The 24,494-nt window shown below is 39.9% G+C and overlaps 1 protein-coding gene across 2 annotated transcripts in view; it reads left to right on the top strand.

Moving 5' to 3' along the window:
* Positions 1-24,030, top strand: part of dph1 (diphthamide biosynthesis 1) — a 138,603-nt gene extending 114,573 nt beyond the window's left edge. Inside the window, exons 10-13 of one of the 2 annotated variants that reach the window (XM_057838453.1) lie at positions 13,983-14,061; positions 17,370-17,504; positions 17,618-17,736; positions 23,776-24,030. In XM_057838453.1, coding sequence (XP_057694436.1) covers positions 13,983-14,061; positions 17,370-17,504; positions 17,618-17,689 — 286 coding nt within the window. In that variant the 3' untranslated portion in view covers positions 17,690-17,736; positions 23,776-24,030. Of the gene's footprint in view, positions 1-13,982; positions 14,062-17,369; positions 17,505-17,617; positions 17,737-18,268; positions 18,288-23,775 lie in introns of those variants that run through there. The other variant, XM_057838454.1, reaches the window with a different exon arrangement.
* The last annotated feature ends 464 nt before the right edge of the window (positions 24,031-24,494 follow it).

The raw sequence follows: 24,494 nt of genomic DNA, 5'->3' as shown, positions 1-24,494 counted from the left end.
TTAGTCAGTTTTACCCTGGAGACCCCCGTTTACAGACACTGCACAACTGCTTTTGTTTCAACCCAGCCATAAAAAGATGGTAAGTAATTATATTTATTATTAGTCTATCATTTTTAGCTTCTTTTAGAATCATTTATTGATTTCTAATCTAGTTTAAAAAAAAAAAAAAAGACTTTAAAACATTTATTCAAATTATGCATATTTTAAACTTTTAAACAAATCACGTCACAATGAAAAAAATAATATCTGGAAATAGGTCACAGATATCTGCTGCATAACTATTGCTTAATTGTATTTTTTTTTTTTTTTTGTTACTGTCGCATTTTCCCCAGTATTTCAGATGATAAATAATCGATCCAAACAAATAAAAATTGAAATGAAAGGTTTAAAAAGATACAGTGGGGCAAATAAGTATTTAGTCAACCACCAACTGTGCAAGTTCTCCAACTTGAAAAGATTAGAGAGGCTTGTAATTGTCAACATGGGTAAACCTCAACCATGAGAGACAGAATGTGGGGAGAAAAAAAAAAAAGTCGGTTTGATTTTTAAAGAATTTATTTCCAAATTAGATTGAAAAATAAGTATTTGGTCACCTTCAAACAAGCAAGATTTCTGGCTGTCAAGAGGTCTAACTTCTAACGAGGTGTAACAAGGCTCCACTCGTTACCTCTATTAATGGCACCTGCTTTAACTCATTATCGGTATAAAAGACACCTGTCCACAATCTCAGTCAGTCACACTCCAAACTCCACTATGGCCAAGACCAAAGAGCTGTCGAAGTACACCGGAGAAAAAAAACTGTAGACCTGCACCAGGCTGGGAATACTGAATCTGCAATAGGTAAAACGCTTGTTGTAAAGAAATCAACTGTGGGAGCAATTATTAGCAAATGGAAGACATACAAGACCACTGATAATCTCCTTCGATCTGGGGCTCCATGCAAGATCTCACCCCGTGGCGTCAAAATGATAACAAGAACGGTGAGCAAAAATCCCAGAACTACACGGGGGGACCTAGTGAATGACCTACAGAGAGCTGGGACCACAGTAACAAAGGCTACTATCAGTAACACAATGCGCTGCCAGGGACTCAAATCCTGCACTGCCAGACGTGTCCCCCTGCTGAAGCCAGTACACGTCCAGGCCCGTCTGCGGTTCGCTAGAGAGCATTTGGATGATCCAGAAGAGGACTGGGACAATGTGTTATGGTCAGATGAAACCAAAATAGAACTTTTTGGTAGAAACACAGGTTCTCGTGTTTGGAGGAGAAAGAATACTGGATTGCATCCGAAGAACACCATACCCACTGTGAAGCATGGGGGTGGGAACATCATGCTTTGGGGCTGCTTTTCTGCAAAAGGACCAGGACGACTGATATGTGTAAAGGAAAGAATGAATGGGGCCATGTATCAAGAGATTATGAGTGAAAATCTCCTTCCATCAGCAAGGGCATTTGAAGATGAGACGTGGCTGGGTCTTTCAGCATGACAATGATCCCAAACACACAGCCAGGGCAACAAAGGAGTGGCTTCGTAAGAAGCATTTAAAGGTCCTGGAGTGGCCTAGCCAGTCTCCAGATTTCAACCCCATAGAAAATCTGTGGAGGGATTTGAAAGTCCGTGTTGCCCAACGACAGCCTCAAAACATCACTGCTCTGGAGGAGATCTGCATGGAGGAATGGGCCAAAATACCAGCAACAGTGTGTGAAAAGCTTGTGAAGAGTTACAGAAAACGTTTGGCCTCAGTTATTGCCAACAAAGGGTACATAACAAAGTATTGAGATGAACTTTTGGTATTGACCAAATACTTATTTTCCACCATGATTTGCAAATAAATTCTTTAAATATCAAACAATATGATTTTCTGTTTTTTTTTTTTTTTCACATTCTGTCTCTCATGGTTGAGGTTTACCCATGTTGACAATTACAGGCCTCTCTAATATTTTCAAGTAGGAGAACTTGCACAATTAGTGGTAATGGTAAATGGTGTTATACTTATATAGCGCTTTTCCATGTTGACTAAATACTTATTTGCCCCACTGTAAATATTTGAAAAAGAAAATCTCGACCGCTCCTTTTTGTCTGTGACTTCTGCATCGCGACCCTTGTTATAATACCGTGTTTCACCCATAACATCCCCACAAAGTCCGGCTGTGGCCGTTCACAGCTGTGTCTTGACATTCGGTGATACATGCTACACGAAGTTTTTGGATCGAAACAAAGTACGTACGCAATAATATCTCGTTAAAATCATAGTATCTTTAAGTATGCTCTCTCATGCTCTCACCTCAAGTTACCGGAATAGCCACAAAAAGACATTTCAGTCAAACGCTAGCGTGAGAATTATGGACACAGCAGGCTAACTTACTAGCATGCTGTCCATTATCTTTTAAACCCTTGTTGCCGTTTGGATTGCATATTATGGGATGATATCGATGTATTAGATACATTAGATGCTTATATCATAAAGCCTAGTTACAGCGAATGATGTTGCTCTTTCTGATCACTACTGCATTGTGTTTGAAATGACCACCCCTGTCCATCCTCTGAAAAGGGAAACAGAGGTGATTAGGAATCGTTACATTTGTGATAACACATGTGCGTTATTCACACAGGCCTATGCCTCACCATTAACCCCTACAACAGCTCCAGTGGAAGAACTTGTAAATAGTTTCAGTTCCAGCGTTATGACTGTAATTGACACTATTGCCCCGATTAAGACAAAAACCTTGTCAAGAAAGAAGAGGTCACCCTGGAGAAATGCCACACTAGCTTTAAAACAAAAGCAAGATTGTAGATGAGCAGAGCGCAGATGGCAAAAAAACAAACTCCTAGTTTTTTATGTGTTACGTCCCAAGGACGGCTCGCTAAGGGCGTAGCATAAAACAAGCCACACAAATGTACGAGTGGACACAAATTTATTTACACAACAATCAAACTCGCAATGAATTTGTACAGAATGCCGACAAAGTGTGACTTCAGGGTAAGCCCAGGCCAAAACAACAAACAAAAGGAACTACATTTAAACCCAACCCGCTAACTAAACCCTGATCATGTAAAAGGAACAAAGAAAAGACAGCTTACAACCTAACTTCCTACTCTATACAAAACAGGAGAAAACGGGTTAAACAGAAATGGCGACTTACCCTTACTTGCTTCAGTGCTCTTATTTACGGTGGTGAACAAAAATGATCCAATAACGAATAAACACAAAAGACCTCACCGAAAAAGCGGGAGTGTATCAAACTAGCGATCAAATGCAAACGAGCGTGAATGGCGAGCAAACAGCTGGCGAGGAGGACCGCGGCAGAATGATGTCAAATGCGACCTCATAGAGCGTTGACAGCGGCAGGTTTATGAAGCTTGGTGCCTTTTTCCTGGCCAATCAGCGGCGGCGACGTCGTCGGTCCATCCTGCGTCGATCAGCTTTCGTCATAGTGGGAGGGGAAGCAGCCAGCTGGTGGAGGCGACGATCAGCTGACTGGAAGAGTCTCAGAAAATTAACTATTAAACGGCCAGGGCCGTCTATTGTCCATAAATCATTCGATCTCTCAGTCACTGTCACTGAGAGAATTTGACAGAGCCTTGGGTTGTCAGAGTTTTCGAAGGGGGCATGACTTAGTGATGGGTCCATTGACAGTGTGAAGTTTGTGTGAGCTATGCTACGTAGCTATGCTACGTTCTAAATTGAAATTGAGCAGCGTATTTCTTCAGTAGTGGATGGAGGTTTCCAAATGTATTTTCTTCCAAAAGTCCCCGTAATCAATTTCTTTTTGAGCCAAAAACCCTAAAGTGGATATAACAGCATGGTATGTACACTTTTTGTTGGGGACGGTGCATGAATAAGACTAAACAGATTGTGTGGACGGGGGTCAGGGCTACATTTCTCACGAATATGAACCCAAATAATTGATAGGCTAAATGATCAATGCAAATTAAATCTGTATTGACTTATACTAACTTTCATGTGTACTGGTTTAAGTGAAAAATCGTTCTTTTCCAACCTTTATTTTCAAAAACTATTCAAGATATATTTTTAAAACTTCCAGAATAAATGTCTATTTCATTAGCAAATTTAAATTGCAATATTTGAATATAAATTATATTAGCGAACGCAATAAATACAAACTTGTTCATAATCTCTTAACTATCCAGAAATGCAAAAAAAATAAACATTTGTCTTAATACCACTCAACATTGTCCGTCTAAATAAATACATATATAATATAAAATACAACTGAAAAAACGTCTTAGTCGGGGATTAGCAAAAATAAATAAAATTAGAGCCTTCAGGTAAAACAGTACTGCTTTTGTCCACAAGCATCGCCAAAGTGCATCAGTGGGTTGAGCAATTATGGAAAAAATCTTAACTCGGGATGAACCTTTTACCTCAATTATGATAAATGTACGATTATCTGAAAAAATGTTTGCATAGGCTGTAAATAAAATCATTTTAATTAAATAATTAAAAAAATAAGTACATTTTAATTGAAAAATGAAATGCACTAACACGTAGTTAGTTTCAAAAGTGTATAGTCACAACATGCTCTAGCCTTCTTTCTTTCTAAACCAGGGCCGTTTACAAGAAGAAAAGCTTCAACTTGTGTTTTTTTTTTTCTTTGTTTGTTTGTTGTTTTTGACTGTCAACGCTCTTCTGTGAAACACAGACTGCGTGTTGGGACCTCTTTCTCTAAGCAGCTTCCTACTCAAGTTTTGCTGGTTTGCAAGTTCACACAGTTTAATGTAATGCTAACGCTGATGCAGGTCGGACTTTCAGTAGGAAAAATAGTGGTGTTTCCCACCTCCACAACATTGATGTCTTTTTACATTACCTACATTGGCTGCAGCTGGCCGAAACAAAACTTCTAATATCCCCCCTCTTCAAATGGGGTAAGGAAGCACTATGTTGTTGACATGTTGTATTTCTGTGTTGGGACTGACTGGCGTGTGTGTGTGTGTGTGTGTGTGTGTGTGTGTGTGTGTGTGTGTGTGTGTGTGTGTGTGTGTGTGTGTGTGTGTGTGTGTGTGTGTGTGTGTGTGTGTGTGTGTGTGTGTGTGTGTGGGTGGGTGGGTGGGCCAATCAAACGTGCGTCTGAGGATAATGATGAGCATAATGAAAATAATTCAATAATGAAAGAATGGTAGGGTTAATTCTATCTTTACAACATATTGGAAGACAATCTAAATGATCTATATAACTGAACTCATTATAAAATGCAAATAAAGTTGCTTAAAAGTTGGTAGTGATAATTTAAGCATCCTGAAAATTTGGTAGCGTTATGTCCCTACTATGCAAACCTACGCCCTTGCTATTGAGGCATTTACATCTGTGTTGGAATTCGAACATTTACCACAGAAACACCATCGAACATGACTAACTAAATAGTACTCCCTCATGTTGTTTACATTTTCATTTCAATTTTCACTCCTAGCCTAGTTCGTCTTATTTTTTTTTCCTTTTTTTTTATTTGGCTCAAACAGGAAAGTAAGAATGGAGGTGAACAACAACGGCGACTTATGCAGAAATATAGTTTATAATCAGGGGTGCACATAAGTGGTCCACATGCGCGCATGCGTACCGGACATAGACAAACGCGCTGGCCCTCAACGGCTTCCATACGCTTTTGCGTACCAATGGCTGACCATAAGCCTGTCGCAATATGCAATAATTCCATTTATCGCGCGATATATAAAAATGAAGGCGGTAATTTTTCCGCTGCGATTTATCGCCTCGCGTGCACGTGCGTGCGCGCGTGCGGCAGACGTGGTGTTAAAAGTTCGGATTCCTCGTTACCAACTGCGCAAAATGCATCTTCGTTCCAAGTCCGGCAAAAACTAGCGCCGGAGCCAATCGTTCCCATTATATCCTGTTGTTTAATGTATACCGGCCGCATCAGTGCTCCGGAGTGACTGTGGACCATCTACAGCACGCCGGTGTCGTTGACGTGTGGGCGCTCCCGTCAGGAGTGACATTTCACGCGGGTGGCTGTTTTTCGGCACAACGCCGGATATTTACAACGAAGTCTGCCAAAACATTGTTACCGACTAGGCTGCTACGAACAACCTCGCTTTGACAATAAACAGCTGACTGAAATTAAGAGCGCTGTGTCATATGCTGGTGTTGTGTAGTAATGAGCAGACGTGACTTCAGCGGCGCTTGTTAACTTTTTTAATGCGCGCACACACTAGATATCATGAAATGGCACTCTAGATGTGCTACGTCCCATGCCATTGGCTACGTGAGCACAGAGTGATTATGGGTTACGTAGTCCATATACTACATCGATGAATTCTAAACTGTCATGACTGAATGGAAGTTAGGAAGGCCAAATCATTCCATACTAGTGACTACAGATAATGTTGCAAATATTGTTAATTCAGTACGTGACACAGATGGATTCGGACCACAAATAGGATGTCTTGCTCATGTAGTAAACCTAGCTGCTAAGAAAGCTGTAGCAATCAACAGTGTGCCTTGCCTCACTTTACAAACAGTAAAGATTGTTCTCAGCACTTTTGTACAAACATCAACAACAGTAAGAAGTAAGCACATACAGTAAATATTATGCACTAAAATGCATGTTTATATGATGGCAATTTAATTTTTGCTCGCTAGCAAAAAAAAAAAAAAAAAAAACGAAACAAAAAATATAATTGTTATATTTTTTTACGGAGCATTAAATGTATTGAATCGGATCGAAAATCGTGACCCCCGTATCAAAAATCATACCGAACCGTGACTTAACTGTATCGTTGCATCCCTATGGAACACCATTGCAGAAGCTATGACGGGGAAAAGTTTTCATTTGCCTAAATGCTTAAGTTATTAAGTGCAATTTTTTTTTCTCTTTTTTTAAAAAATTTTTTTAACACATTTATTCTGTGGTGCTGTGCGGTATCAATATTGTTGTTTTTTATTGTTGTTATTGTAAATTGGTTAAAAAAAATTGGGGGGCGCAATAATATCGCATATCGCAATAATTTATGAGAATAATTACTGCACACTAATATTTGTTATCGCGACAGGCCTAGCTGACCACTGTATTTGCGGCGGACACGGGAAAATCACTTCTCAAAATGTCAAAGAGGCAGGCCCAACTGAGTAATTATTTCCGTGTTCCCCCACCCCCGTCAAAAGACAGACAGACGACAAAGACATCACCGGAGCTACCGAAAAAACAGGACTTTTGCTGAAAAGTGGCTGCAGGAGGTACCATAGCTAGAAGCAAATGATGCTCGCACGGAAATGTGGTGCAACATTTGCCGTGAGAATCCCAATGTCGCTAATAAGAGCAGCGCATTTTATGTAGGGTCAAAGAATTTTAGCCATCCAAACTTTGAAAAGCACGAAAAAAACAGAGCATGTGGCAATTAATCAAACTAGCGATGTCAGACAGGACCCCACTCACCCTATGGACAAGTGGCGGAATAAAGTTATTGTAGAACAGCGCCATGCGCTGACAAACGTGTTTTTGCCCGCATTTCACAAAGCTAAACATGCACGTTCAATGAGCTCTTATGAGGAGGACATCCCACTTTTACAAAGGCTTGGAGTTAATGTGAGAGCCGCATATGAATGCCCTTTATTTTGAATTAGTGCTTTTATGTTTATTTTTTTACATTTCACTTCAAAGTAATGGCAATTTTGTTGTGCTAGTTGATGTTAATCAAGCGTTAATTGTTTATATAATTAATTAAAGGTAATTGGCTCTAAGTAAAGCTTGTCATAATTTTATCGCATCAGGCGGATCGGCTCTCAAGCTCAATGAGGACTAAGTCACATCTCCAGGTCCTCCTCTGAGAACCTGGGCAAAAAAATTATGTGCACCCCTGTTTATAATACTATATTAAACTGTGAATTATTTTCATAGGTTGTTCATCAGTTACTAACATTAAAAAAAAGCATATAGAACCAAAATGTCATTTCCTCAGTTCCCTTAAGACAAGTGTACACGTGCAAAATGTTATATTTTCAGTGTTTCAGGTCTATCCTCTTTATGTTTGTATGCCGGAGTCTCCATTTTATGAACTGAACATCACAAGTGCCAAAGTTTGTTCCTCATTGCACACTGGGTATTCAGTCTGGTCCATGAGATATAACAGTTAAACACTCCCTCTTTTCAACCAGTATTGCAGTTAATCACCTATACAGTTCAAATATTCAAAATCAATATGATCTGTACAAAGCTGGACCTCAGTCTGTTAAAATAACCCCTGGTTCTTTGCTTTGTCTGACGTCCCTCTTTGACCTTCTCATTCCTCACCCAATGGACTTGGTGAGAGTCCTGCTTTGCTGTTTAACTACTCTTCTGCTTTAAACCATGCTTAAAATCTCTTTAAGCCCTCTGGCGAACATTTAATACATCTATATGCAACTTACGTATGTGATGAAATTCATGCTTGCACTTAAGAACTTGATTAAAACCTTTTCACGTTATTCCAGTTCTGAGATGCTTGTCTTTAGTGGTGAATTAGGCCACATCAGTGGTTCCAAGTTACTGTACTAACCGCATCGGATGGATTTAAAGGTTTCATTTCCAGCAAGTCAATTGGTGCAAGGGTGTGTGACTCAGCTGGCTCTCAAATTACAGGGGAGGGAGTGGAGACGTTTGAAATGGGGGGGTAAAAATGAATTTGAAAATAGGAAAATGCCACGTGTTTGCCCAGAGGCTGGACTTGTGTGACGGAGAGCAGAGTCGAGCTGAAGTCAACTGTGCAATCAATTCACCCGCTCAGAAACTTTGCCAAAGTTGGCAAATGGAAAACGAGACAGATAGGCAATTTTGACATTTAAGCGATTGGACTTTTATTCCTTCCTCCCATTCTGCTCCATCTCTTCCTCCTTTAAGCAGCATCATGCATCTACCTTATCTCCTTGGCCTTTATTTATAGTGCTTCATCTATACTCGTCAATAGCTGGAGCTCCATCATTGGTATTTGGGACAAGAGTGGGCTGCTTCAGTCAAATTGAACCCAAGGATCAGATTTAGCTAACCTGCACTATTCTTTTTCTCCTACTCCAATTTCCCCCTAATATTTTTCATTTTTCTTCCCTCCAGCTGCCCCCTTCAGATCCCCTCATGCATTTTCAAGAGTAAACATTCTTCTCTCAGACAATCTTCCTGTTTTCATTTTTTCCCTTGCCTCCTACCCCACCAACTTGGCCTCCATCTGCTTCATCTTTATTGCTCTTCCTCCTGACACTATCTGTGTCTTCCTCAAATCTTTCATACACAGACCACACCCACCAGTCTTGCTTACTCCCTCCCTCCACTCTGTCAGCCTTCTACTGTATGTAGGCTACCTCCATGGAGACCTCAGTGGCGCTTTTTTTTTCTCTCTTTAATTTGTGCTCACCTAACATCTTCTTTTTCCTCTTACTGTATTTTTGCCCCCTAATGCCCCTACCTTTCACCTACACTCTTTGCGGCATCACTCATCCCCTGAATGCCTCAGCATTCACACTGTGTAGCGCTGCTGTTTGCTAATCAGGACACATCTCACCAAACAGATGCCTGAGATCAGGTGTAGGGAGGGCTGCAGGGCCGCTTTTTGTGAGGGTGGACACAGACACCTCCCTAACAAGATTTTTGGTGTCTTGTGACTCCGCTTGTTTGACTGAGATGTATTTGCATCATAACAATCTCTGCATCATAATGGAGTTTAGATAAAATTGCCTTCATTTTTTTTAACTGTATACTACTAGCTTTTGATTGACAAAATTTCACAAATTCATCATTTATATGAATTGGGAAATATTGTGTAATTCCTAAATTTTGGCGATTTTACTGTAGCTATATTCACAATTAAGACTCTTGATATTCAGTTGCATTCACTGGATTCCAACAGTTTTTAACCACTTACAAATGTATTTAAGTATGTTATTTAAGGATTGTTCGTTGAAGAGTATCTTGGCAGCTTGTCTGTGAAATTTAAGCTTCTCTTAAAGAAACACTTGGAAGCTTTTCAGTTTTGGTCGGTTAGCAAGCATGTGGCTAACCCCCCACCCTACCTGAATGGCGTACAGCAAGCAACACGTCACTTCCGCTCATTAATATTCATGACATTAGCTACTGTTGCTAAGTAGGGACAAGCCACCGTTTGTCCCTAATGGGAAATGAATGGAAATCGTGTACGAAGGAGATGTTTACAGAGCTAAACCTACCAATTCTCTCCGAAAATGATGTGCATGGTGCCAAATTGACTGGCAAAGATGTGGAAGAACATAAAAATGTTCAGTTAAAGAGATGGCTTTAGTGTCGAAGGCTGAAAAAGACGAAAAAAACGAGCTGACCTAAGCATAGCTTTGGCTTTTTTATCGACGCGACTGACAATGACATTCTCCTGTTTCAACAAGCTGTCCTTTACCATCAGCCCTGTCTTATATATCCTCTGGTTGTCCTACGTCTCTTACCGTTCTTGGGGGTAATTTAGTTAGCTTTGTGTAGCGATCGCAAATGCTACTCAGTGACAGCCAACGAACACTTTTAATTTTTTCATTGATAACACATCTTAATCCTATAATTTATTTACACTTCCCCCTTACTAAAGTTGTTTTTTTACATATATATATATATATATAACAGAAACGGTAACAGTGGCAGTCAGATACCATTGTAATTCTTTTCAGGTCATTCATTGTCAGACAGAAGCAGTACGGCACAACGTTACGCTAAAAAAATAAGTTAAAAATATAAAAATGGCTTACCTCTTTGTCCTCTGAAAGACCATGCCAACCCAACATAATGTTTACTGCATATGAAACGTGAATGGATTCGCCGAACTGGTGTTAAAGTCCGCGCAAGTTGATTCGGTCTTCACATTTTTTGCTCCCGAGTTTTTGGTTTCCGGAAACGTATGAAGAAAACATCCTCATGTGTCGTAATGTCAAGAGTCGTTTCTACAAGTTCCAAAAAAAGCAATGCGTGATCGGCATATTCGTTTTTGAAAGATTACCGGAGAAAAGTAGCACTAATTACGTTGCGTCTATGCGAGGGCGGGTCTATAATGTCCCACTTCAGCTTTACTTCCGCTTTACGATGCGACGTCACGGTCTAAAAATAGCCTGCGTACTGTACGCCATTCGTCAGCGCTGACAAGGTCGGTGGGGGGGGTTAGTCACGCCAGCGAGTGAAAGCCGGGCCAATGTTTATTCTGTATATCCTGGTAGCCTGCCATTTTTTCCCTCCTCAGACATTTTTTTGTTGTCTCTTGTTACTCTGCCATCTTTGCAGATTTCGCACGAAAGCATTCGCATCAACCTCCGTCTTGATAATGAATGGGGAAATGCAGAAGTGACGTATGCCGTAAAGCAGTCAGCACATTTGTAGTTTTTTTGTGTGGCAGGGTTCAAGCCACCCTCCTCAAAGTTAATTAGTGCCGGTGAAAGCGATACAGACCCCATCAAGGTATTAAAGAGGTGTCATTCAACTACTTTTCAGTCAATATTATCACAAATGTTATGAATATATTTTGTAATGGTTGAAAAGTCACCAAGTGTTGCTTTAACTTTTAACCCCTTGTTGAAATTCGCCTCCCCAGTCAAGCCACACGGAAACAGCGACAGCCAAACAAAGTGCCGCTCTGCCGGTGCTGCTTCGCGCGCGCCAATCGGGAAGGCGGAATTTCGCGCATTCATCTCTGATGTTAACCCTTTGTACTAACTCTATGTTTCGCCGAAAGCAGGTTGACAATTTATTCGTCGACAATGGTCAAAAACAAGGCAAAAACAGATGACGGAGGGACAATTCTGGATCCAAAACAAGGCTACATGTTTCCGAGCAGCAAAATCTGTGTTATCTCAGTGTCCATTGTTTGTAAGTCCGTGATGTAGTGGGCCGGCTGAAGGTGTGTCCGGGCGTTGCTTTGTGATCATCTCTCTCTGGCCGGTTTTGGGCTGTTTAGGTTAGGTGGATGGGATGTGGTTGCCACAGCGACCGACACTGGTATTGACGTCCCAAGCGCCTGCTATCAACTTTGTTATCCGGGCTGGCTCTACTTTTTGTCGGACAAAGAGCGCTTTGTCCTTGCAGAACTGATTTGCAAGTTTTAGTGCGTCAATCTTGCTCGTGGCGCACACATTGGGCTTCTATGATAAGAGGGCATTGTGTATTTATTCTGCTTCTTTTCATTAAACTATGGTGTGCTATCTATTCTACACTAGGTGTGTCAGGGCAGTACAGTCCCACAGTAAATACTGTATGAGAAATGATACTATTCCCTGATTAATTGTATTCCGTGTGTTCGAGTAATGCAAACAAAAATCCAGTTACTCCCTTTTCTGGTCATAACACTGGTAAAACCAACCCAAGTTCTGATGCTAATTACTAAAGAATGAAAAAGTTGAAAATCTCTTTGTCTTTGTGAAATAAGAGCGTCTGCTGCACTTTCTTTTGGCAGATTTGGTGTTTGTATGGTCACAGAACTGAATTTTCCATGGGTCCCAAAAGATCATTAAATATGCTTTTAAACAGCTGGCAGTAGGTGGAACTCTGCTCCGAAAACAGCTGGCAATGAATGAATTAATGGTAAACGGTTTTGTGAAACCTCATATTAATAGGTCTTCTAAATAATGATCCAACCATGCTTCACCCACATTAAACAAAACAGCTTTCTCAATTTTAAAATTGCCCATGTTTTTGGGATACCTGCTTCCAAATTTGGGGTATTGGGGTAAACTCCGAAGTGTGATCTGTGAAATTCATTTAAAGTCCCACTTAATAACTTTCCAACCTTCATTAAACATTAGCTTTTGTGATTAAACATCAAGTTACAAGTACAGTGGTACCTCGACATACGATCGCTTCAGCACACGATCTTTTTGACATCCGACGTAAAATTTATGACAGCGCTGCAGTTTCTCTGTTTTCCCGCAAGACAAAGGCACAGCGGATTTTCTTGTGAGAGAAATCAACATGGGTTCCAAGAATGTTAGTGCAGGTGGTGAAAAAAAATGAAAAAGGTGACGCTTACCATTGAAATGAAGATGGAAATGATTGAAAAACATCAGCGTGGTGTGCGCATCCGTGAACTGGCTTGACAATACGGCCGTAGAATGTCTACACTCTCGACAGTCCTCGTCCAACCGCTGTTCTCTAATCTTTTTAATTTAAGGTGACAATTATTATTGTAGTATTATTATTGTGGTAATATCACCAAAGAAATCGCCAGCTTCGTCAGGTTTTTAATAATTTCTTTCAGAACTTTTGCAACACAACGCCCACTGTCAGCAGCAGTTGACTCTAATGACAACAGAACAATAAAAGAGAAAAAATCTCCACCGCACCTTTCTCACGGTCACGTCAGCCACGCGGTGCATTCAGGTACAGTACGCAAAACACTTCCGCCTCAATAGAGTCCAATTTGTTACATCATTACAGTAACTATTATAATTATTCTTATTTACTGTATTATTATACCGATTTTTATTTATAATTTATTTGCTTTGCTCTGTGTGATTGCCATTTTTAATAGTACCAACAGTATTAAGGATTTAGTTTAGGTCTTTGGGCTGTGGAACAATTTAATGAAATTATTATGTATTCTTATGGGAAAAACCTGCTCAACATACGACCATTTCGACTTACAAACAAGGTCCTGGAATGAATTAATTTTGTTTGTAGAGGTATCACTGTAGTTGCATGACACCTTTGTCATGGCCCTAGGGGGTCTGTATTACATTTGTTCTGGCACAAAACATCTTCGAAGAGGATGCTGGGAACCCTGCCACACAAAACACTTCAAATGTGCTGCTTGCTTTATGGCATACACCATTGTCATATAATATTGTTTAGCTACAATTAGAGTAATTACCTCATCGCTATTCATCCTTCTTACAGTGGCTGGAAACACAAATGTTGTTAATTCTGACAGCAATTTCAAGAGTGCCTCCTCACTTCTTTTTGAATCACTTCATTGCTTTATTACAAATCAGTTGTGACAGCATAATTATCCAGTGCGTTGATTTGTGCCTTTTCTGCTGCAGGTGGGTGCAAATTGCGTGTCCACGGCTGTCCATCGATTGGGGTTCTGCCTTCTCAAAACCCCTACTGTCTCCCTATGAGGTAAATGACCCACTCATTTTTGCCGTTCAATTGCATGAGCTGCCCGCCCGCAGCTCTTTAAACGCCCACAAGGGTCTTGTGGCACCGCTGACTGATGCCTTGTTGTGCCAGCTAAGCAGCTACATTGTTAAGCGCAGCCAAAGTGTTTTTAAATGGCAGTGAATTCATTCGGGGGGGGGCTCGCGGCTGCATGCTAAGGTGCAGCATCCCCTGCCGGCTGCCCATTCGCCGCTCCTACCTGCTGTCAAAAGGGAGCGCGAGCGTTTCTCAACAAGGTCCATTTCAATACTGGTGGCTTCTGTTGCTATATTTAAAAAAATAAAATAAAACGAGCCCTCCACAAAAAAATAATGACAAAAGAATGGTTGTTATGGTTTTTAATCTTAGCTATTATTTCATTCACACACAATTGTAGAATGTCTCTGAAGGGACACACTACCTTGAATAGGAAGAGTTTTTTTTTTTTTTTTGTCCTCTCATTATCCAGTGCCTTGCTTTTCCACTCATGTGTCAGATCCAATTCCTCTGTCCCAAGTAGCCATTTTTTAAAATTTAACAACATCTGCAAAATTAAAAAATCTAAAGCTGCGCTTGTTTGAGGGAAGTATCCCACAATAGTCTTTTGCTAGTGAGTGCTTTTACTAGTGCTATGGCATTTAGAAAGATGACAGCAGCGGGAGGGAAAGGAGCCGGGAGGGCGGAGTGAGCCCGGAGACGAGGGACTGGTGGGGCGGGGGCACTTATTTTCAGGGCCTCTCATGTTATATTTATAGTCAATAAGACGCACTCGGCTCTCTTGTCGGAGCGGGGATTAGCGGCGCAAGCTAGCATGCGCAGTGAAGAGGAGAGGATGGAGAGGGGTGCCAAAATAAGGACAGAGAAGAGAGTAATGGGGAAAACATGAGATTGTGAGAAATTATTGCTTTGAGTTGGTTCCTTTCACATGAGTTTTAACTATTTGTTTAGATGCATCTTTATGTAGAGTAGAAAACAGAGAGGCAGGAGTGACCTTGGTCTCATTCAAATAAATCAAGCGTATGTTTTGGCATTGAAAATGGCACCTGGTAGAGAGAACACAAGTCTGAACAATCCTCATTTAGCTTTGCACAAAATCGTTCACCTTCATCTTGTAACTACTCAATGACAGCCGTATGAAACACATTTTGGGAATCTTAGAAACTCAATGACAAGTAAATAATTTGTTAAACAAAACACCTCAAACCAGTACAAGCACCATACATTCAAATAAGTATTTTCTTTGAACAAACATAGAACCTTTTGATGTATATATGCAATGCAGAGGTGGGTGGTAACTAGACATGTGCCGATTACTGGTTTCAAGGTGTACCGTGGTATGAAAACGTCAAGGTTTCAAAACAGCAAAAAATTTCCGTCTTACCGTCCCTAAGGTACCGTATTTTTCGGACTACAAGTCGCACCGGAGTATAAGTCGCATTTTAGGGGGAAATTTACTTGATAAAATCCAACACATAGAACAGATACAGTATATAATCTTGAAAGGCAATTTAATATAAAAATACAATAGAAAATAACATGCTGAATAAGTGTACAGTATGATGATGCATGAACAACGAAATGCAAATATACTGTCCTCACCAGGACGCTACGGCTCTGTCCTGGCTATACAGCGAGCTAAACTCCCAAATGACGATGCTGGACGTCCGCATAATTTGCTGAATGAATTTCGATACCAAACAAGTTCGCATCAGCGTAAATAAATGATAATTAGGTGCTATTACAGCGATGACATAAACGGTTAGCATGCGTTCCCTAGCATTAGCACATCATTCAAACAACCACACAACTGGCTCTAAGTGTCCGATCGCGGGTGGAAAACACACAACAGCAACAGAAAAGATGATACACACAGGCGTTGTTTCTGTAGAGATATTTTACAAGCATAAACAATGAATGTAGGTTCACAGCCGTGTCTCGCTCCCTCTCTCTCTCTCTCTCTCTCTCTCTCTCTCTCTCTCTCTCTCTCTCTCTCTCTCTCTCTCTCTCTCTGAGACGCTTTGTAGCTGTCCGTCTTCTTCTGGCATTTCAATATAAATAAGTCATAAATACAACTGAACACAACCCTCCCCCCACCGGTTGTTGCTCAGTTTCAGTGAGTCAGCTGTGCTACACGATGGCTAGAGGAGGTGAAACTCCTGATCTTTTCCCCCCCGCATCAAAGCAAACAAAATCGCTGGTGATGGGAATACTTTGGTTACAGAAAATTTACTGACAGTCGCAGCTTAGAGGAGGAGGGCCAACCGACCTGTAAAACATGTTTGTGGAGGGTGGTTGCTGAGGAGGCAATGCCTCCAATATGATTTTGCATTTCTACAAAATTAAAAGTTCGTAAACACTATCACTAACATTTCCCAGCAGCTACGAGAGTTAATTCTAGCGTGTTTAGTGTGTCTAGCAGTGGTAAAACATCTGTTTTATTTTCTCTGGCAACAGTCTGTGTTGGGAAAAAGAGTGTGTGTGTGTGTATAATGTAAATATGATGCGAGTCATACACATGTGCTTTTTAGGGAAAAGAATTCAATTATTTTTGTTCTGAATGTAATAGTTTTGGGATGGGGCTGTGGGTTTACACTCACCTAAAGGACTGCATTTATTTCCATTTTATTTGGAAGAGTTATTTTTGTGATGATTTTTTTTAAAAATTATACTTATGTTCCAATTTACTAACATATTTTGAAAAATAAAAATCCTGTTCAAAGGATTTTTTTTTCTAACCCAGATATCTCAAAGTAACACATTTTAGAGCTGTAAATGCAATACCGTGAAACCGTTGCTTAAGGTTATCATACTGTCAGAATCTCATACCGGCACATGTCTAGTGGTAACATTTACTCTGTTACATAGTAATTTTGAGGGAAAATGTACTTCTAAGACAACTTTTACCAGAAAAAAATAATATTAAAAGAGCAACAGTCTTCAATAATGAATGGAATGAATATTTATTTTCCGCTTGTCTTTTCCTGATAGTAAAATTTCCACAATAAAAACTCATTGACCCTCGTTGCAACACCTCCCCTGCTCTCCTTCTTGCTTCTGTTCTCTAACAGCTGCTGGACTGCTATTCAACTGCGCACAACCTAACAATGGCACCTGTTCTCCAAGCTCCATATTTTGACACCTGTCTTGTCTGTAGTGTCAGTCTCTTTGCAGAGAGAGTGACACTACACTTTAAAAAAAAAAAATCAAAATTCTTTTCTGCTGGAGCAAAAAATAACATTGCAAACATCTTGGTCTCTATATTGTATTGCCTCTCTCTTTTCTTGTCTCAGGCAGCGGTGGCCCTCCAGGAAACGGACTGGAAGGAAGTCTACCCAATGGACTTTTACTCCAATCAAAGCTTGGGGCCATGGACACCCAACCACCCAGATAACCAGTCAGCTAGGCCCCCTCGAGCCCAAGCCCAGGTGAGGCTGAACTCTCTATCTGCATGTGATCATATACTGACATCTAGTGGTGAATGAGGCACATCTTTGTTTTTCAACGGTCTACAAAAATATTAATCTCCTTTAATTATTAGGTTCGCTCTCCAGCTGCTTGCCTGCAGAAAACTAACCAGCAGTGCGCCCACTGCAGCTGTAAAGGGGAATGACGTGGGAACGCCTTTCAAGACTTGATAAAAAAAAAGTGGGCGCACATGTAAGCCAACCTGCCAAAATATATCCTTCACTTCTTACAGGAAATCACATTGTACACATCTACACATTGTAGCATTGAGAACACATGTTTTTGTGCATGCACAGGAGATAATAGCTTATACGTCCTCATGCATGTTCATGAGGCGCATTCCCACGAGAAGCCGCTGCGTTTTTGCCCCAATGTGCTGCAAATGTAATGGAGAAACACCATTAGGGAGTTTGTGAAGGAAAAAAGAAAGAGACAATGACCAAGCATGGCATTGCGTGGGCGACTTCGTTTGGCTGTGACTACTTGACCTTGATTTAAACGACGCACAAAACAACGTACTTGTCGTTCTTTTCTCGACACCATGTTTTTCACGCAACCGCTGCATTGGATCAGGATGAAGCACTTTATTTATTTAATGCTGCAAGAGTGTTTTGCCACATAGCTCCCGAGGCTTTGTAATTCTTACTTTTATAGCTATTTCAAACACAATAAACCAATACAAAGAATTACTTGAGTTTGAGTTTTGGTGCTTTTTTTTCACTAGATGCAAGGCTGCAGCAACAATCTCTGCCAGTCACGACTACTCTCCGCCCTCATTATTTATTGATGGAGGATTATGTCAATAAATATAGAAATGTAAGAAGACAAATTTTCATACAGAAAATCATGCTGTCCTTCACACAACCTGTGACCCCCCCCCCCCCCCCCCCACACACACACACACACACACACTTCCTCCATTGTGGGTGGGGCTTAGGTGTTGATGCCAAAGAATGGCTGTACTTTTTCATCATGGCGTCTCCTAGGCAACACACCCGTTCACCTCGTCATGTGCCTCACGTCCAGGATTTCGACAGATGCGTGGCAGCGAAAAATGAGTAATATTCCTCACCAAGACCTTGATTTTTATGTTCTTTGTGTTCTTGAATTGGGAACAGAAGGAACAAATTTATAAGATGCGCCATGGAAACTAAAGGGTATCGGCTTTATTGAATAAAACTATGAAGATTATTTTAAGCTGCAAGTGAATTTTGGTTTCACAGTCTTAAATACTAATATATGAACTTTCTTAATAGCTAACCTAAAAGATCATTGTTGCTTCTTGCTTAATTTTTTAGGAACAGTCCCCAAGTCTTTGTCCAATGAAAAACAAGTACCCAACCGTTACCGTCACACTTGCAATAACATAGTTGAACAGTAATTTTTGATGGTCCTAGAAGGAAAAGATTCACACACTAACAGTAAAATGATTTGGACACCCACATATGAGAACATTTCTGACATTTTGACTGATTTACAGCTGTACAGCATGTAACTGTTCTCTTTCTAAGCACTGATTGTTCTTTTTATCCAAGTACAAAAATTTGACATTTACAGTATGCTATGCTTTTTATAAATCAAACCTCTAATATAGAAAATCAAGCTATTGTTGAAAAAAAATAATAATAATAATTTCCTACAGTTTTTGTTTATAATGTCAATAGACTTTAGTGTTTTGTATTTTAAATTTGCATTTATTTTAAGGGGTTATATACAGGTATAGTGGATCCTCATGATTCAGGCACCTCACCTGACTAATTTTTCACGATACAAGCGTCATGACAAGAGAAAATAATGCTCATTATGCGCGCAGATTTTCACCAGACGAGCGAAATCCAGAAAAGCCACTCTCGCTTGGCATGTCCGATTGCCTCGGCATTCCGCAAGTTGGCATGCGAGCGCTCTACTTCACTTTGGCTAGGTTCATACTACAGGTTTTAATGCACGAATCCGATTTTTTCGTGTTTTTCCGACTCGAGTCAGGCATTAACTTGACGGTCTGAACGGGACAAGTCGCATAGAAGTAGACCATTTCAAATCCGATCTGAGTCACTTTCATATGTTGTTTAAATCCGATCGGGGCCACATTTTTTCAGAACGTGACTGGCGGTCTGAACTGTCAAGACTCCCAAATCGGAATTCATGCAGCAATTATGTCGGCAAAGAGCAAGAGAGACGGAGGACGGCAGCCATGTAGGCATTAGCGCCTAGTTTGAACTCTGCTTTTAAGCACGAAGCGGGCTTGACCACATTCATAAAAAAAATAAAATGAAGAAAAGAATAAGCCTTACAATTTTCACAATTTTCGTCATTTCACGCACACACGTCAAGGCTCATGTGTGTGCGTGTATGCGTTCTATCAGTCCATATAAACTGTGAATATAAGACTAAACAGGGATTATTAATTTCTGTTATTTGTGTCCTCTTTTTGGAAATCAATCATCAATCATATAACTCTGGAATGACATACAGCTAGCATGTCGCATGTGTAATTTGTTTTATGTTTTTGTTTTTTTGTTTTAAGCTTCTGCGCATGCGGGTTTGAGCGCATCTCGGACTGCGAATTAGACTGCGTTCATACTACAGGTCTTAATGCACGAATCTGATTTTTTCGTGTTTTTCCGACTCGAGTGAGGCAGTAACTTGACGGTCTGAACGTGACAAGTTGCATAGAACTGGACCATTTCAAATCCGATCTGGGTCACTTTCGTATGTGGTTCAAATCCGATCTGGGCCACATTTTTCCAGACTGTCGTGGCGGTCTGTACTGTCCAGTCTCTTCAGTCGGAATTCATGCAGCAATTACGTCATCAAAAAGCGAGAGAGATGCTACGGTACCGGTGCAGCTGTGCGTTATTAACACCTAGCTTGCCTTGAACACGGCATTTTAGGAAGGGTCGGACTTGACAACAGTCATAAAGAAAATATAAATGGGTTGAGGATAAGCCTGAGAATGATCGGTTTTCTGTCTGCTCCATATAAGCAATATTTCAACATTGCTTACACGGCCGAGAGTCGGGGCAAACTGCCCGTATGTGTGTATGACATGCACGGACAGCGCGTGCATGCTATCGATCCATATACTTTGACTATAAGCCTAAACTGGGATTGTTTATGTCTGTTATTTGTGTCCTCTTTTTAAAAATTAAAATATGATTTCCCTGGAATGACGGATGACAGCCAGCATGTGTGCTCATTTGTTTTTATGCTTCTGCGCATGCGGGTCGTCTTGCTCAGCGCGTGTCGGACTGCGAATTAGTGCGCATGCGTAATACTTGAATGGTCTGAATGGACAAAGGCAGTCTGAACGGGCACGCCAAAAAAACAGATCTGATAAAAAATTGGATTTGTGCATCAAGACCTGTAGTATGAACCTAGCCTTAGTGCGCATGCATGATACTTGAACGGTCTCAATGGACGAAGGCAGTGGAACGGGCACGCCAAAAAAACACATCTGGCAAAAAATCGGATTTGTGCATTAACACCTGTAGTTTGAACCTAGCCTTTGACTCCCCAAGTGTCTCGGCATCCCATTACGTGGCATACAAACATCTTGAATCAATAGGAATCCCCTATCTGCCCACCAGCTGTTCACCCTCTTTTTCTCCGGTGATAGAATTTTGTATTGTAGTGCATCTGAATCGTTTGGTCTCACAAGTGAGAATGAACCATGTCCCCAAATTGACTTACACGAAATGTTTTGTTTTGTTCATGTTGTGCTGTGGTTTTCTGTAATGTCACGGTTAGGAGCTTGGTCATGGAATGGTTTGTGCTCGTATCATGAGGGTCAACTGTATCATCTATTAATATAGTTTAAAAAAAAAACAATTTGGAACAAAACACATGGAAAAATATGCCTCACTTAGTAAAGTACGTGTAGGTTTTCCTGATACTTTTGTTGTTGTTGTTGTTGTACAGCAGGGGTGCCCAAGTCCAGTCCTCGAGAGCCACTATCCAGCTTGTTTTCCATTTCTCCCTCCTCCAACACACCTGACTCAAATAATCAGGATCATTATAAGGCTCCTGCAGAGCTTGCTGATGAGCTGAACATTTGATTCCGGTGTGTTCAAGGAGGGAAACATGGAAAACAAGCTGGATAGGGGCTCTCGAGGACCGGACTTGGGCACCCCTGTTGTACAGTCTTTCGACATTACATTTTCAAAATACTTTTTTTGTCGATCATGAATCTTCCTTCAATGGTAAAAACAAAGCATTATATCGCAAAAGGAGCAGAAGAGTACTTGGCTGAATTAACATCATCAGTCACATTAAATTATACACGATAATCATAATCTTTCACACATTCAAATAAATTTTAATATTCATTAGGTGTTCATTGTTTAGCCTCAAACATTAGTTCCACTTATACAGTATCACCAGATCCCAATCCTACTCCATCAGCTATGGATATTATGCCTGCTAATACAATGATTGACACATCCTCAGTCACATCTCATGGTTGTTATTCATGGTTTCCTGTATAGGAGGTCAGAAGACGAGAACCAATGAGACAAAAAGTGATTCAAAATGGAAACTGTCCTGTGGAATGTTGCTATTCGATATGTGCAAAGTGCATACTGTACTTAAATTGTTTTAACTGCATCACCAAATTTGCCCACTAGATGTTACTGTCTGCATAACTTATTTGCAACAGTGTGAGCACCCCTCTCAGGAGAGGTCTTGTTGTCAAGAACAAATATCCTGCATGTTTTTAACGTTTGGTATTAATGTTTTCTATTGTATTGGCAGAATATTTGAAAATGTGTATGCATTGGATCCGTCTACATGTTTTCCACGTGATTAGGGAAGTCTGTTTACCTATATTGTTTAATTTTGCATCGTTGATCTCTCGATTACATTATGGTTCACTAAATTTCCAAGACACCCACTAGGTGACAAACAGTGGTGTGAGAAAGTGTATGAGGGAAAAGAATTAATTCTCGAAAACTGATGGAGTCTCGATAATTTTTTTTTTTTTTTTTTTAATAATAACAACAATATGAACATACAGTATTGTCAGAGATCTATAAGCTGTGTAGCATCCTTGGTGATGTTGTTCCTGTAAGATTTCAACTATTATTCTGTTTCAACATGAATAATGTTTCATAGCAGTTCCAAATAATGAAATTTCTATTTTCTATTCGATCTTTTGTTTTGGAGAGTAACGTCTTGTAAACCCGGTATCAAAGGTGACTGAGTTGTGATAGACATCCAATTTATTTGATTTTTTATTTTATTTGCGGGGAAGTTCTGGTAGTAGGTGATCACTGTCAATATTGCCATCGATAGTAGCCTATAATAGTCAACATTTTTTTTTTTTTTAATTAGTTGACGAGTCATCCAATTTATAAATCACATTTTACCTGTTAAATTAATCTGTATTTTACATTTTAGCAGAAAATGTGCATAACCAAAAATAGCACTGAGAAAAGTTGGACTGTGAATATCATGTAGCTATCATTGTTTCCAAAGTCAAAGAAGAAAAATTAAAAATTTTAATTATTACAAACATAATCATCTACTTTCCTTAATGATTACAGAAATCTGAGTAGTTACTGTGTTTTTAATGTATTGAAAATATAAAGTAAAATAAAAAGATTTTCTTTTCCTATTAGTTCTTTTATTGAAAATGTAAAAAAAATTAAGATATATTGTTAGAAATATTTACTGCTCAGAGGCTTAAATAAGAGAATCTGGACAATTTTTAGTTAGATAATATCTAAATCGTTATCAAAATAATTGCCAGTTCGACAATTATCAATGAATCGTGTCAATCGTAATGTAATACTAATTTCCAATGTTAATCGGACAAAAGGAAGATACAGTAGATGCCTCACTGATGAATCTGTTGGGGTATCTAGCCCAAAATATTTTATGTGCGTGTGTGTTATGGGCACTAATTGCAGAAAAAAAAGTGTCTTGAAAGGAAAACAAATAAATGGTGTAAGATGATGACTAATCCTGCGTGGGAGCTCAGTTAGTCCCTGATGCTTTGGACTTAGAGCATCCCCCCCACCAACAGCCACAAACAAAGACAGACAGCAAAGCACTGTCACACTGTCCTCAGCCCACTTCCCCAGTTTCCCTCTCCTTGACCCCATTAAGATGTTCTTAGAGTATTATAAATATATAAAAATAGCTCCTATTTTAAATTCCTTTTTACCAGCCCCATGATTGAGATGCCTGTTGAGGGGCTGTTTATTGCTGCTTGTGTTTCCTGTGATCTTCCAGGAACAAATGCTGTTATCAAAAAATAATGCTGATTTAGAAGAACTCCCATTAGTCCGCTGATTCATTGTTAAAAAGCCCGAAGGAAAGGAACCAAACAACAGTTAGAGAGCGAGGAGGAAATGTGACTCATTGGTGAGTAATGGATGCTGCTGCTGCTGCTGCCCACTGCATGTATAGCTGCAGCACTCTCATGCTCAGGGATGTTTTTGCTCACTGTGTGATTGACTTGCTTTAAGAACTGTACGTGTCAAACCTTTGTTTTTTTGTTTTTTTCCAATTTTGCACTTTATGTCAATGTTCCCCAACATTAATAGAGCCATACGTACTGTATTTGTTTGGTTGAGGCCTATTCTTAAGGACAGAAATTTAGATTTGATTGGGTTTAACAATTCCTAACTTGTATCTAAATTACAGTATTTGAAATAAAGTTTTGAAATTTTCATTCAAGTTTTCTCTGATTGTGAGTAACTCTTTTTTAATGTTACAGAACCGATATCAAACTTGAAGTCCTGAAGAGCTACAGTAGATTCAACCAACCATTTGAACAAACTGCTTGAATGGAATTCTGATTTAAATCTAATTACCCATCAGTTGAGTGTTTATATGCAATTCCAAGATGAGGCAATTATAGATTAACCGGTATTTCCCCAAATATCTTAGGAGGGTAAATAATTGCCCGATACCCCACTAACCCTCCCCGAACTATGGAATGCTTTAAA

Source organism: Corythoichthys intestinalis, chromosome 6 (assembly GCF_030265065.1).
Source record: "Corythoichthys intestinalis isolate RoL2023-P3 chromosome 6, ASM3026506v1, whole genome shotgun sequence".
Lineage (NCBI taxonomy): Eukaryota > Metazoa > Chordata > Actinopteri > Syngnathiformes > Syngnathidae > Corythoichthys > Corythoichthys intestinalis.
The sequence above is the reverse complement of the archived record's forward strand: the minus strand, read 5'-3'. Positions and strand labels throughout refer to the sequence as shown.